This window comes from Fusarium sambucinum, chromosome II (genome assembly GCF_050947815.1).
Source record: "Fusarium sambucinum isolate potato_lamoka chromosome II, whole genome shotgun sequence".
NCBI classification, from domain to species: Eukaryota; Fungi; Ascomycota; class Sordariomycetes; order Hypocreales; family Nectriaceae; genus Fusarium; species Fusarium sambucinum.
This window is the reverse complement of record NC_139293.1, coordinates 9,200,237-9,215,212: the sequence shown is the minus strand read 5'-3', so window position 1 is coordinate 9,215,212 and position 14,976 is coordinate 9,200,237. Positions and strand designations below refer to the sequence as shown.

The window sequence follows — 14,976 nt, the reverse complement described above, 5'->3', positions numbered from 1 at the left end:
CACTGGGGAGTTAATTGATTGGTAGTCCCATGAACTGTCAAACACGTGAATTGGCAACTGATATTATAAGTAAATTGATATGAGACACTAGTCCATGATATCTAACTAGATATCTTTTGAAGCCTGGATCCTTCTGGGCCATCTCTATCTAAAATCGCGTCCTGGCTACCGTTCTTAAGTTCAAAAACCGTTTCAACGTAAATCGCATTCTTTGGATTGTTTCGAACCTCAGATCGCGTTGCTTGGTCTCTGTGTCTCGAGCTAGATGTGGCACCTGGTCCTCGAATCGTAGAAAGGCGCACGCTGCGTCCGCGTTGTCCATAGTCTGAAAAGCCGTACGCAGGTGTTAGCGACTTGAGTCGTAGGATGTTCTTCACCAAAGGCCTAAGAGATGGTGCGCAAGCAGCGATGATGCCGACGTTGAGTTGCAGACTGTATAATTGTAAGTTTGAAAGCGATTGTAAGATGGAAGGGGTACACTCACAGGCCCCAGAATTGAATGTCGTAAAGGCTGTGATAGATCAGTTAGATTATGATCAAGTCCCAAAATGGTTTGACCTACAATGTGTTATCTCCTGCGGGATCGAATTTCATTTGTGAAACAGCTTTCACTACACCCATGACGGCGGCACTTTGAAGTTGTTAGCTCGATAGTGTGTTGATGACCAAGCTTTCACGTACCCATATCCCAGGCTAAGAATAATAATGAGGTAGATTCGTGTCTTGAGAGGCATTTTCAACGACCAGATGAGTGGTACGGGCAAAGTAGCAAAGGCAATGTCAGTAAAAATATTGAAAGCTGAGCACGTGTTAGAAGAAGTTTTGTATATGGGCAATTTGGCTTGTTACTTACCGGAATTGGCGAGACCGAATGCGATAAACATAGGCACTGGATAACAAGACCCTTCTATTGACCGGTCCCATTGCCTTGCGACTGGAATGCAAAAAAGAATGAATGAAAGCCATGCCTCAATCGTATACGCAATCACAAAAGCTGTAGAAGGCTGATCAGTCCACTACTCCGATATGCCGGGTTGGAGGCAAGGACATACCAATCATGCAATACAGAGTAATCTTATACCACTTCCATGAGTTCCCATTGTATTTGATGAGTTCGAGGGCGATTGCGATTTTCAAAAGGCCTATTCCTCCGAGAAGAGGGACCACCGTGATTATAAAGCTGTATCTGCTGAAGTCGGTAAAGTCGGCTCGTTCTATCGTATCGGCGTGTTTACCCAGACCATGTGGAATCATGAGAAATAAGACGATCGTGCCCGCGAGCCCAGTGCACTAGACATAGTGTTAGATACGACCCTACCAACAATGACAGTAAAACCTTACCGCACTCAAGACCATAAGCACATCCTGCGCGCCTAGGGACTTTGAGATTATCAAGCGGGTATACGTCCGTGCAGCGACGACAGCCAGTGCGAGAAAGTTGATGGTAGTGATAACTCCTACGATCAATGCTGTCTGTGATTCTGCCACGCGCTTGGGATCTGTGTTTACGACGAATGGTGGAGGAGCCGGCATCTTGGAAGCATCTTGAGTATCATTGAATGTTTAGGAGAGAATTGGCAATGAGACTGAGACGGGATGTCAGTTGAGCTAAGTGACAAATTCTGAATTGTCCATCTCGTTCAGTGTACCACTCGGTGGCGTTAATTACAACGCATGTAGGAACTTCCCCTGCATATGCCATATTACCCGGTATGCATCAAATCGGAATTGAATTACTTGACGGTGGCCCTTAGCTGTCGATAACACGGTGTACTGCTGTTAGTGTTGCTGGTTTAGTGTGTTGCCGGTTAAATAACTTCATTCCGCCACCTTCCACATATAGTCTTATCTCCTCCCACCAGAGATTAGTCAAGTTTCATGTAAAGTAGAGATGAAGAATTAATTCCGTAGAGAAACGTGTTGGTCGTTACCGAGGAGCAATTGCCCATGTCATGCATATTCGTTCTATCAGTTCAGTGGACTGTGCCTCCATCCTGCCGACTGTGCCTTACAAAAACATCTGATTATCTCGGTCCGGAATGCCGGATCCGCACGCCGGGTAACCAGACCCTGCACCCCGTGGAATGTCCGTTGTTGGTTGGAAAAATAGCCGCGGAGTGGTGCTAGAAATAGAAGTTGCTCCGACTTGGCGAATGCGGGCAGGGATCGGAGCTTTCATGGGTTATCCATTGTTCCGGTATGCTGCATGTCAGATTATGATACTTATCTAGTCCTATTTTATTCTCGATTCAACGTTTTGTTCTTCTTGCCTCTCTACGACCAGTGCTCAAAGTTCAATCGCTCAGGAGAAATAGTCAGTCATGAAGATCTCTTTCGGAATTCTCGCCACCGTGCTGGGCGCCTCAAGCTATGTCGCCTCGGCGGCACCCACCGATCAATCGTCGGCTAACGATCTCATCCTGTCTCTGAACGAGAAAGCGATGTCTGCATTGGAGGACGCAGAGGCACAACCCAGCAAGAGATCAGGACCTAAGAAATGCACAATCTTCAACGCCGCTGTACGCCGGGATTGGTAAGAAACCCAGACGCTCTAGGCTGTCTCACATTTCTGTTCGACACTAATACATTGCCTTTTCCAGGAAATCACTCTCCAAGAAGGACAAGAAGGCTTATATTGATGCTGTGCTTTGCCTTCGCAAGAAGCCCTCTAAAGCCGACCCGGCCTTTGCACCTGGAGCCCGAACCAGATATGATGACTTTGTTGCCGTTCATATTAACCAAACCTTGAGCATCCACGGAACTGTGAGTAACCCTGTTTATGGTTCGTTGATGATCAACTGGACATCTAACAGATGTCTAGGGCAACTTTTTCACCTGGCACCGATACTTCACTTGGGCCTACGAGAAAGCTCTCCAGGATGAGTGCGGCTACAAGGGAACACAGCCAGTAAGTTAATTCTAGACATTGGTAAATCCAGCTGACAAGTTGTTACAGTACTGGAATTGGTTCGAGACCGGTAACTTTGCTACTAACCCCGTCTTTGACGGTTCTGAAACCAGCATGAGTGGCGATGGCAGCTTTTTCGAGCACGAGGGAGCTTGGTCCGGCAAAGGAAATATTTTCTTGCCTAGTGGTGAAGGTGGTGGGTGCATCAAAAGCGGTCCGTTCAAAGACGCAGTCGCCAACCTGGGCCCCCCGAGTCCCGGAATGACTGGGATGGAGGCTACGACAACGCCGCTTGAATACAACCCACGCTGCCTCCGCCGTGATCTTAGCTCCTATGCTGTCACCGAGTGGCTCAATCTACCAAATCTCCTCAACATCACCATCGGTAAAGCGTCAGGTTCTATTCAGGCCATGCAGGACGAATTCCAAGGCCGATTTAGTGACGAATTCTTGGGCATCCATGCTGCAGGACATTTCACTATGGGAGGTGATTCGGCAGATCTCTTTTCCTCACCCAACGATCCTGTCTTCTTCCTCCATCATTCTATGGTTGACCGTATCTATTGGGTTTGGCAGGCTTTACATCCTCGACAAGCTAAGGATATTGCCGGTACTATCACTATCCTCAACACCCCTCCCAGCAGAGACGCCGTTAAATCTGATCCTCTGAATATGGGAGTTAATGCACCTTCGATCAGTATCGGCGCCGGACTCGATACTCTTGGCGGTTCACCTTTTTGCTATATCTATTTGTAGGATATGACATAGCCGGGGTACTCTAATCTATATATATACATTAATACAATATCATTGGACTCTGATTGATAGAAGCGTTAAAGATGATAAATTACCAGATGTGGTAGGGACTAGCGCTAGTATCTTGAAGAACGCTACAGAAACGGTACGTTAGCGTCGCTATTTAAGCCAGTCGTCCGTTGCCATTTAGCGCGTGTCGTGTCGTCACAAGCGCCAGGCGGGGCCTCAGTTCTCAATTGCCCGTCTATCAGGGCTGTAGTTTGTGGTGGTTGTGCGACTGGATTGGGCGAATGCGCCTTGGACACTTCACCCTGCGTGCGGCTGAGTTTCCATGGACGGCGCGTGACTCAAACAAATATGGCCCCCACGACGTGTGTTGAAATGGCTCAGTCGACCTCGTTTCCCCCTCTTCTTCAGCCATTCAGTTCTGATAGCTGAGGTCCTTCGTAGGAATTATTCTTTTTCTTTATCCGTTGCTGATTTTCCATCCCTTGGTCAGAAACGTCGCTGATTACTACTCGAAATATTCTTCTCAATCATGTCTCCAAAGAACAATGACCATGGAGAAACGACCACCAACATTGATGATCCTGCGAAGCCTGTGGACTTTGGTCCATATCTAAGTCCTCCAAATTCACCTCCAAAGAACAAAGAAGTGCATGTAGACAAAGCTGGTGCGCTCGAAGATATCGGCTCTCATCTTCTTACTCCTCCATCAAGCCCGCCTCAACAACCATCAGAATTACCGGCTCCTGAGAAGCAGGTGAAAGAGAACGCGATCGACGTTACTACATTGAGAAATCTTCTCGGTCTCAAAGGCCGGTGTGGAGCTTATGCTAGAAAAACAGGGAAGCCTTGTGGGCAATGGTCACCAGCCGCGAACAAGGTCGCGGTCACTTCTCAGCTTAAATCGATGACGAATCTCACTCAGTCCTCTACGGATCTTGAAGACCAGTTGGACAAGCTTGCTAGGCTTGTACATTGCCGATATCATGATTGTGGTGAATTAAAGAAGGATCGAATCGAAGCCTGGAAAAAGGTGTTTCCTCCTGGAGAAGTCACTGTTACCGATCCGACCATATTGTTTGACAAGCAAATAATGAAACTCCTTGCTCTCGATGTCGACTATCCTACCACTTGCCGCAGATTAGTGGAGGACACGCAGTCGAGATGCAATCAGGGGATTGGCGGCTTACGAGTTAGTCACCGTGCACTGACGATTGACGAGATTATCACTTCTAGGGCCTATCTAAATGATTCTCATCTAGAAGGTCTGCTTGAAGTTCTTGAAAGAAGTATGTACTGCCCCACGCATACAAAAGAGAAGAACCTTCAAATGTTGGCATCTTGGAAGTATAGCATTACAGAGTTACTTGTTAAGTTGCCTAAAAAAGAGGGAGAGGAGGCATCTGAAGAAAATGAAGGCCCACCTGAAGATTCAAGTACCGACAGCGAGCCTAACAACATCTCACCCAACAAAAGTGATAGTCTCATCTTGAACAGCGAGATATTACCAATCCCTGACTTCGACCAAGACTTGAGCGCATATTGGCCTGTCACATACATTACCTCCCCTTTCGAAATAGTCATGAGGAGTAATAACCTTTCTGACTATAGATCTTCATATCCCATGATCAAACAAAAAATTACTAAAGCACTGAAAACAGTAGATCACAGCGATGGTTACATCTATATGTATGAGGTTGAGGGAAACCCAGGATTCGTGAAGATTGGTTACACGACTCATCCATCAGTGGACAAGCGTCTTGAGGAATGGGAGTTTGATTGCAACAGGGTCTCCAAAGCGCTATATCCCATCCCTTTAAGCACTGCCGAACTTGTCCCACATGCTCATCGTGTTGAGGCACTGTGCCACGCGGAGCTAGACCATCGACGAATCAGGATCTATTGCCACGCTTGCTTAAAGCCGCATATAGAATGGTTCGAGGTTTCATCCACGGATGCCATCAAGATCATTCAGAAATGGAGCAGATGGATGAAGACAAACCCATACAAACCCCCGGCTTTAAGAGAAGGGAAGAAATGGATGATTAAGATAGAGGAGATGGCCAGGATGGAGAGAATGGATGACTTTATGGATGATTTATCAGTAGCCAGCTGATAGAGTGGTAGTTGCAGGATGATGTGTACAAGTGATTATAATCTGTCGACATAGGTATCTCATACGAGGCATAGAAAAAGGTTCCATGGTTATCGATCTCGCTTAGCTTAGTCTTTTGATGACGTAATTGAATTCACTTGATTTACCCTATACCAACCTGTCAACTCGATCCTCATACGACGGGGCTAGAGGGGCGCGAATATCGCGATTAGGCAATATGAGTCAGCAATGTAAGACGGATTCCAGTATTAGACGGAGATATTTCCAAAAAGGTACAAAGTCCTGTTTCGCTTTTGATCTCATTGGTAATTGCTTGACACTAGTTGCGTGTCAAGACGCATGTAAGCCAAAATTATAAGCAAAAAGCTGACACGCGCCTCCAGAGCAGATACTTCACAGATAGGTATAAATAAAACATCGAACCTCAAGACAAGTCAAGATTTTCAGTTATTTTCAATTCGCGAGCTAACCCTAGTGTTTGATAACCTCTCCTCAACCGCCCATATATCCGATATTCTCTGAAAAAGTCAAGATGTCTCAATCACGCCCATCAGATGCAGAAAACTCCCTCATTTTGTCCACTGTGGCAAGCTTTCATGAATATTTCAGTTCTCCTCCCCCTTTCATCGAGGGATCTAACTACACACTGCCTCATGGGCTGAGCGTCGTTCCCCTTCCGCCCAACCTTGGTGGACTCAAAATCGAGACATTCGCGGATATGTACGAACGAGTTGGTGGACTACTCGCCAAGCAATACGAAGTCGGAACTAAAAGCTTCAGACACCAGTTGGCGGAGCCGGAGGCAGAGGTCTGGATGTCTGGTAATATTGCTGCTGTGCTCGTGGGTTGGTCCGCCTCCATCGATGACCGCGAGAATTTCGTGCACACCCTTCATCTCTGCTCACTCTACCGCCTGCAGGGACAAGATTCTGGCAACCCATGGCGTATCTCAGGGCTTATTGATATGCAACATCTACCCCCTGATGTATCGGTGCCAAATATCGAGTTAGGTCCCTTGCCAGAGATTGTTGGTCTGTTTGAAACTCTACTTGCTCGTATTGAAGCACAAGATTGGGAGTCAGTTCTTCCAATGTTGCTCCCAGGTGCGGGGGCCACAGTATCGCAAGAAGATGAACCTGCGAAGACGTTCATGTGGCCTGAGTGGATCGAGAAGCTACAAACTGCAGAAAAGAGTGGAATTTTACACCAGAGGAGAATCCACAATTTGGAGACCAGGCGTTGTATGGACCTAGCCTTTATATGGGCACCATTTGTACTCGAGATGGAAGGCCATGAACAGGGACGGGGAGTTATTGTTGCTTCTTTTAGGCAAGAAGGGGATCAGTGGCTTATTAGCGGGTTTCAGGAGGCAAGGTGGAAGTAAAGGTGGCTGCATGGCTTAAGTTCATAATGCTACGCGCGATGGGAATAATCTTTCTTCACATCAAGAACCTGATGGGATATCAGTATGGTATTTTATTTCAAAGCATAAACTAGCCACCTTGCAAAGGCGTTATATAGTTTATGACATTGATAATGTATTCTCTCATCCAACTGCCTTCCGCTCACTCTTCCGACGATCTTTGGATACTACGGTAAATGAGAACCTGTATCCATACTAAAAAAAGGCCTAAGCTTCTACTCGGCGTTCTCCTAATCACTGGTAAGTAACTGCCATATGACGTCGAAATTATAACACTTACGCATTTGAAAGATCGGATGTAATCGCCCGAACCGGCAAGCAGATCCTCCGTGTTGATGCACGCTTTTCGAGTCCCGTAAATACTCTCGGATTGGCAAGAGTCAAATCCAAAGAACTGGCAGTGTTTGACGCCGGGCATATCTACAGATTGTCCTTTAAACAATCCACTGCAGTCCATCTTGGTTTCACCACGCTCGGTGTATTGTTCACATGTTACACCGGGCATGGACTTGCCGAACGTATAACAATCGCTGTCGTTACCGCTGAGCACTTGGTACTTTGTGTTGTCATTTAGATCACAGTTGTCGACGTTATCGTAGATGTTGACTTGCAGAGTTAGAAAAAGAACGTGCTATAGCTGGGCTGAGGATACCTACTGGACCATGCCGAGCCCTTTGAAACGGCAGCAAGGATTGAGAAAGCAACTGCGGTGGAAAAATGCATGTTGAGATGTATGAAGGTTGATATGCGTAGATTAGGATGTAAAACTGCTGTGAAAAGTAGTTGTTGTGAGAGAAAAAGATTTGTCTTGGGAGTAGTGAAACTTATATCCCAAGGATAATTCTCCCAGGAGCACCGTGTCCACGACCTGTCCCCTATCATCCCTTGTTCCCATGACCCATAAGTCAGATCAACATAAGCACTCACCTCAACTATTACTGCCCCAGTTTAAAGTTACTTAGTCATAGAATCGGCATATCAAATGGCGGTGGATGTTTCAAACCCACCAAAATACAGACTATAAATTATATTCCAAAGACAATTAGCTGTAAGTAATAGCATGGTAAGTGAACGAGGCTGATTCAGCAGATCATTACCTCAGCGAGTCACCGCTTAATGTGAAGGATTATAACCCAAGTTATTCAACACGTCAATGCGAATCCTACTGTAACGATAGAATATATATAATGGATCAAGGAAGCATTGGCTGATTAATAGTTCTATATCTAGAATACGTGGCTCTAATTTAATGTGATGATCATTATATAACTGAATCCTTCGCCGAATACGAGTCACAGGCATGCTGGCACTTTCCCAGTACTGAACCTCTCAACCCTAGACGATCGTGGGGCTGTGCTCTAGGCGTTGGCGAGCTTCAACTTTCTCCAACTACTTCAACTAGTGAAAACAACATTGTTCTAAAGTCAGTGTTTCTCGTAAGATCTGAAAGGCGATATAATCCGGGCTTAACGAAATCGTTCTGTTTGGGAAAAGGTGGGATCTTGACGATCGCAGGCGCAACTGGGAGACTGTTAGATAGACCTTGAACAGGGATTCTGAAGAGACGCATGGCATTCAGAACTGGGCCATCCCATTCTTTAACAATGGTCTTAAGTTACTTTTAACCTTCTAGGCATGATATCATTTCAGGACCATGTTTCCTCAAATCGCCCGTTTTCCTCGAGATCCTATTGTTGTGCGCGATTATAAAGTTGCTTCAATGAAATGCGTTGGCAACTTCTAGAGGTAGTGACTAGTGTGCAAAACATAGTGAGAGTTCAGCGTCTACGTCGCTGTTTAAATTTGTTATTATTCTTGGGGATTGAGGTAGGTTATCTTGGAATATAAATGCTACCAACGTTAAACAAGGCTTATCCACTCCATGTCCAAGCCCTCGTCTAATATCTGGCCATCCATAATCCCATGAACATAGGCTTGCCCAATAAACTGATAGAAAACGTCACCTTTGTCAATCTTGGCCTTCCGTAATATAAAGGGCATATTGCCTCCTTGCAAGATGGCGATGAAGTCCCCGTCTCGTATGTCTGGATTCCCAATTCCAATCATTCCTCTTTCTGTGAAAAATCCCTTGCGGCCAAGGGCACAGAGACTGTTGCCAGAAGGGTATTTCTCAAGTTCATTGTTGACGATTGCTTCTCCGCTATCGCATTTTCCGAACCTTTTGTAACAACCTTGCCCTAGGATCATGTCGACCATAAGCGTTCGCCATGAAGCTTCAAGATACGTTCCCCCCTGAGGGTAATCGTCATTAGGGCCACCTTGCCACTTAGCAACCATTTCCCTCATGGCATCACCACAGTCCATGATATTTCCGACTTCTAAAATTCTTTCCAAGATTAAGCCTCGTAGGTTTAACACGTTATCAGAACATGAGGGGCTGATTTGAGGTCTTCTGTCTCCGGAGGCATTGTAATGCTGATAGAGACAATACCAGCCCAGTTCGTCATTGTAATCTTGGTTGTGAATTTTAGCACACCAGTCCGGAACCCAGCTTGGTAATGTAGGAGACCGCTGTTCCTCGGCGGTTCTCAGTAGACTCATAAGTGTACCATATTTCTCAATAATAGAGCGGGTTGCAAGCTTAAAAACTTGCTCATACGGTAAAGAGTAGTCTGCTGAGATACCACTTCCAAGGCCAAGATAGGCATACATTTTATCTCTGGGATCGGATGCATGCCGATTCCTGAAGAGGTTGAAAGCATAGCACAAGAGACCGTCGTTTTCCTCCATGTATCCCTTGACATGAATAAGTGCATGCATCTGGTTCCAGAATGTTTCGGGCACAGTTAGGCTGCCGCAGCAATTTCGGTAGTAATGGCTAGTGGAGTTGTGATAGGCCTTTTTAAGCCACGAAAACGGCAATTGTGATGTCCCGCATACCACAATGGCATCTGCTGGAAGGACTGTTTCCTGTACGGTCCATGCCCGATGCCACCAAGGCAATTGGAGTAAGCAAGACAAGCCTTCACACCCGTCGTCTATCAATTTCTTATTTTCACTATTTTCAACAAAGCCACCAGAGGAGTCGACCAGAAACTCAATCAGAGTGAAGGCCGATCTTACTGCTTCGTAATGGATATAGTTCGCTTTTTCATTTGGCCTGTCAGAGAAGTCGCCCAACCAGAGTATCGCTGTTGTAGTACGCGAATAAATGTTGCTCATCAGCTGCACCTGGTGTGATTTCTCGACATCATTGTTTTGATCAATGCACAAAGCATCCACCCAGAGATATCGTTCGCTCTCTGCATATCGTAATCTTCGAAGGGCATTGAACAGATTGACTGTGATACTCTTTTGACTGCCATTAACCTCGATGGAAAGACAATCGAGAGGGTCACCCCAAGCATATGACAGAGCCTCGTATCTATTGTCGTCATCGAGAGATGCAGTGCGTAGAATACAGCGCAGGGGGTCATCGCGGTTTCCTGGTAGAATGTGTAATATTCGAATCTGGTGACTCTGCAAATCGATTTGTGGGAATTCCAACAGATGAGACATATCGTCTGGGGCCAAATGAAATTTCTGGATACAAGTATCTGGCTGTTCATCAACACGATCCCTTGTTCCCCAGGACTGAGTTTCAGTTTGCTGCATTCGAGCGGTTAGAAGAGTGTGGACCATCTTGGTTTTAAATGAATGCAATATTGGAGATTATAATAAATACACTTCAAACTCGTTTAGTAAGTGGCGCAGTGGTTGCATATGCCCAATGATCAATTGGCATATGATATTATCCTGTCTTAACACAGCCCTATCCTAACACAGCCCGGTACTAACATAGCCCCATCTCATCATAACATAGAAATTCTCGTATAACTGTAACATTGTACCCTGTCAATAATCAAGTGTGTTTCCCTCCCTACATTCATCCGTCAAGTTGAAAAGACATTTAGCCTTTCCCCTCAACTGTTATGTTCTATCCACATTAGATAATCAAACATGGCAAACATTGGGCGCATCGCTTTCGCCGGCCTCACAACAGCCCTCGAATCTACTCAAACTCTTGCAAACTTTAACTTTGATTTCTCAATTGTCAAAGTGGAGCCTCCGCGTGAGTTTCACGATCTTGGTCTGCTCCTCACCAATTCGCGCCGTGAAACTGCTGAGGACGGGCCGTTACACGTTACGGCCCGGCGGCTCGGCGCTATCTTCGGACCTCTACTCCCGCAGACACCGGAGTTGATCCGGTGCTACGGTCTCCGCGCTTCGGAGATTGCACGGGAGTCAACGCAGGTTGCGCCGCCGGCCGGGTTTGGAATCTTTGCGCAGCAAGTTGGCATCGACGGTGCAAGCATTTGGGCTGGTGCGACGTCTGGCGCAAACGCCATCCAGGTTCACTTGCTAGCGTGCATGCTCGCGCGTATTTGGACAGGTCCTGAAGCTATCTCCATATGGGTCGAACTGCTCAAGTCCCGCCGTGATAGTATTCAGGCCCAAGTTGAGAGTATGAACTCTGTGGATATAAGTTCAATCTTGGCGGCGAAACAGGAGATCAGCCGTGACCAGCTTGGTGAATGGGATGCCAGCGCTCGAGCATGGCTCCGAATCGCAGATACGGCGAAGAGCCTGCAGCAGAAGCAGCTTCTCCTCATCATCGGAAACATGGAGACCTTGGTCAATTCAAAGCCGGCTCTCTACGACAGCGTCATAAAGGCATGGACTAACAGCCTCAAGGGCATGGAGGAAGTACTGAATGGTTCTCCCATGGACATGCGAAGCGGGGACTTGCCTCTGGCCCTTGCATCCTGGCATCTATATCCGGCCCTTAACATAGTAGGCCCGGTGGTTAAAGTAGTCCATCAGAAAGACCCTTTAGTTCCCGAGTCTGGAATGTTGACGATTGGCCTACAAGGCCCTAGCGGCTCTGAGGGCAACGGGCTGCACTGGTCGCTACCTTTGGCACACCTTCGATTCTATGGTGGACCAGTGCAAAGAAGTCAGGCGATCAGTTGCGAGGGCGCTAGATTGAACCTTGTTGAGTTCAACATGGCTACTCTTGGCTGCGTACTGGGTGGGTGGGGTGTTAAAGATGAGGAGCTTGAAAAAGTAATTGATTGGGTCAGTCAGCTCTCTAATACCCTTATAGCTTTCTTCAAAAATCAAGTGAACTTGAAGAGAACCTGGCTATCAATTCTGGGCGATGCAGCAAGTACGTTCCTCAAGTCCAAGGACTTTGAGCGGAAAATCTTCGCAAAGCTTCTCAATCTAGGACGAAGGTATTCTTCCTTTATCGGAGTTCCCTCGCGTGCATTCTTCGGCTTATCCAAGCTGAACAGTGCCGTGACCATAGCCAAAGACTCCGAGGAGAGGATAAAGGTTCTCAGGTCCCACGCTTATAGGGCGCGCTTGCCTTGGAATCACGCTATTATTCGTTACGTTTCGGAGATGACAGGAGGAGAACAATTCGCATCAGCCGCAGTCATGCCGAGAAGGACGAAGAAGAGAGCAAGCTCTGAGGAGACCAAGGAAAATACTAGCCACGTTCGTTGGATCAGCACCAAATTACCTGTCGAAGAGCAGCAAGAGACCGTTCGTAACGGTGTCAAGGCAGATGTTTTTTTTAGCACCACGGTAGACGATATGGATGCATCTCATGAAAATTCATATGCAAATGCTACTCGACAGCAAAAGTCGGGTTTTGCTGTTAAGCCCTACGGGGATACCGGACTCTGGGCTGACCATTCTACATCTCTGTCAGATACTGGCTCTGCACTTCCGACAATCCTTACTGGTTCCTCATCGGCACCATCGGTACCACACATGAAGCCAGAAACGGCATTTACCATCCAGCGAGAACAACTAATGAAAATGGGAGAAGAGGTACGAGACGCTGATTCAGAGCCGTTCAAAACTGTAGCACCTCTTGCGAAGCCCATGAGAGTTGTCTGGGGTGAACCGGACCGGCCCTACCTTGCGGAATGGGACCTCTACGACCATTGGTTTGGCGAAATGAAACATTATGAGCACTGGTTGGGCGATCCGCACTCAGCCGCAATATTTATTCGGCTCGACCAGCCCATGCCAGAGATCGATCTGATTCCCTTCGCCGAGCTTGCATCTTTGTTCGATCGACACGCATTTAGCCCTCCCCGCTTGGCCGAAGCTCTGGCAGAGTTCTTAGAACATGGAGACCAGAAGTACGTTGGGGCTTTGAAGGCTATTGCGACTATGAACTCGCTCTATAGCGATCTGAATGAGGTAACTATTGATGTGACGGTTTTTGAGCGCTCTCTGGTAGAGACAAAATGGTTTTGCGATCTTGCAGACGAGGCTACTGGGGTATCCAGGGACGATGCCGAGAACGATGTTAGGGGTCTGGAGGTCGTTCCATCCGAGATTGATCAGGATGATCGCGAGAACGATGATGGATGTATGCCGAGCTTCTTCGAAGATATGATGGAAAGTATGCAGCCATCTAACAATGCCGAAGGGAGCTCGACCGTGACCCATACACAACCATCTAGGCAGAGCGTTACAGAGATGTTGCGCAAAACTCTCCAGCCAAGCCGCATGAGCACCTGCCAGTCATTCTCAGGCATTATATTTTTCGAAAGCTCCTTTGATCTCCAACCATCTCAAGTGTCAAACGTCATGGCCATGTCCACTGGCAATTCACTCTTCATAGCCGCATCTCTCTTGTGCGATCCAGCAAAACCGCCGAGAGGAAGCAGGATTCGACACGTCATGGGGAATGTGGGGAAACCGGGAATGGCGCTCCTTGTACCACCTCTAGAGCCCAGGATGATGACGTTGGGAATCAATCAGTGGCACCTTATCGACCGTGCCCGGTGGGACGGCATGACAAGAGACTCGTTCAAGGAGAACACGCTTCACCTCTGGTTCACGGGAAAGATTCAAGAGGTTGATGTCGGCTACAGCGGTGTCCAGGACCGGGAACTCTATGTCCTTGAAAGTGCTGTGTCACTATACGGCAGGCGTGGCGAATGGGTCGCCGACCTCGATATCTTAAAGATGCTACAGGAGATGCCTTTTGTCTACCGACAAGAGCACAGCAGAGCAAAAAGAAATAGCGTGGCAGGGCCGGCCTTAGCATGCCATGGTAAGCATGGTCCTCAATACCGACATGAGGACTTCCCGTTGGTGGCAATCGACAACTGGGCAGAGCTCATCCAAGACGAGCAATTGAACTGCATCTTCATGGCGACTGGAAACTGGCAGGCAAGGCTGGCTGCGACGATGTTATGCATTGCCCAGGGGAGGAGGGTTTGTCTGCTCCCAGATCTTGTGTGTTGGCAGTGTGTCGTAGCCATAAAGATCTCAGAGGCAAAGTTAGAGGACCCTACCGTATACATACACTAGGGTGACAGCGATCAACTGGCACACAACACAGCCCTGTCTCTGTTAAGATATAGGTCTCAATAGGCTCTAGGATTTCATCCATTTTGGCATTTTAACAGTCTCACCATGGCCCCATTTCAATAACCTGTGACCAGTGTTTATACAAGGTCTCGTAGAAAAGGAAGAAGTTTCGCTTTTGGATTGAGAAAAACAGTGCACTTTAATTGTATAAATATTCGATAGTGAGGCAAAAATCTCGAAGTCGGTACTTGTATAATGAAACCGACTAGTTCTAGACTTTGCAAGCCATTTATATATCGAGGAATAAGCTATGCTCGATTGGAAATTTCCTCAGTTATACTATTGGACAATTAACTATAGGGTAAGATTCCAGTGTGAAATCTTGATAGACTCCCCACATTGACGGTATCTTAGCGAGTTCAAAGT

At 47.0% G+C, this 14,976-nt stretch overlaps 7 protein-coding genes across 7 annotated transcripts; 4 read left to right on the top strand and 3 right to left on the bottom strand.

Annotated features, from left to right (window-relative positions):
• Positions 1 to 101: 101 nt before the first annotated feature.
• On the bottom strand, positions 102 to 1,533 carry FSST1_009982 (uncharacterized protein; the record flags this gene model as incomplete). Its single annotated transcript, XM_083227005.1, has 7 exons — positions 102 to 432; positions 485 to 511; positions 563 to 631; positions 682 to 799; positions 854 to 994; positions 1,053 to 1,290; positions 1,342 to 1,533. 7 exons carry the CDS (start codon positions 1,531 to 1,533, stop codon positions 102 to 104), a joined length of 1,116 nt encoding a protein of 371 aa, XP_083085943.1.
• A 788-nt stretch (positions 1,534 to 2,321) lies between these two features.
• FSST1_009981 (tyrosinase family protein) lies at positions 2,322 to 3,664 on the top strand (the record flags this gene model as incomplete). Its single annotated transcript, XM_083227004.1, has 4 exons — positions 2,322 to 2,533; positions 2,601 to 2,763; positions 2,822 to 2,908; positions 2,957 to 3,664. The coding sequence occupies 4 exons, from the start codon at positions 2,322 to 2,324 to the stop codon at positions 3,662 to 3,664; spliced, it is 1,170 nt and encodes a 389-aa protein (XP_083085942.1).
• A 538-nt stretch (positions 3,665 to 4,202) lies between these two features.
• On the top strand, positions 4,203 to 5,786 carry FSST1_009980 (T5orf172 domain-containing protein; the record flags this gene model as incomplete). The annotated part of the gene is made up of 1 exon (XM_083227002.1): positions 4,203 to 5,786. The coding sequence occupies one exon, from the start codon at positions 4,203 to 4,205 to the stop codon at positions 5,784 to 5,786; it is 1,584 nt and encodes a 527-aa protein (XP_083085941.1).
• Positions 5,787 to 6,318: 532 nt separating this feature from the next.
• On the top strand, positions 6,319 to 7,170 carry FSST1_009979 (uncharacterized protein; the record flags this gene model as incomplete). Its single annotated transcript, XM_083227001.1, has 1 exon — positions 6,319 to 7,170. One exon carries the CDS (start codon positions 6,319 to 6,321, stop codon positions 7,168 to 7,170), a length of 852 nt encoding a protein of 283 aa, XP_083085940.1.
• A 254-nt stretch (positions 7,171 to 7,424) lies between these two features.
• On the bottom strand, positions 7,425 to 7,932 carry FSST1_009978 (uncharacterized protein; the record flags this gene model as incomplete). The annotated part of the gene is made up of 3 exons (XM_083227000.1): positions 7,425 to 7,439; positions 7,490 to 7,815; positions 7,866 to 7,932. The coding sequence occupies 3 exons, from the start codon at positions 7,930 to 7,932 to the stop codon at positions 7,425 to 7,427; spliced, it is 408 nt and encodes a 135-aa protein (XP_083085939.1).
• A 1,137-nt stretch (positions 7,933 to 9,069) lies between these two features.
• FSST1_009977 (HET domain-containing protein) lies at positions 9,070 to 10,851 on the bottom strand (the record flags this gene model as incomplete). The annotated part of the gene is made up of 1 exon (XM_083226999.1): positions 9,070 to 10,851. One exon carries the CDS (start codon positions 10,849 to 10,851, stop codon positions 9,070 to 9,072), a length of 1,782 nt encoding a protein of 593 aa, XP_083085938.1.
• Positions 10,852 to 11,169: 318 nt separating this feature from the next.
• FSST1_009976 (uncharacterized protein) lies at positions 11,170 to 14,550 on the top strand (the record flags this gene model as incomplete). Its single annotated transcript, XM_083226998.1, has 1 exon — positions 11,170 to 14,550. The coding sequence occupies one exon, from the start codon at positions 11,170 to 11,172 to the stop codon at positions 14,548 to 14,550; it is 3,381 nt and encodes a 1,126-aa protein (XP_083085937.1).
• Between the last annotated feature and the right edge of the window lie 426 nt (positions 14,551 to 14,976).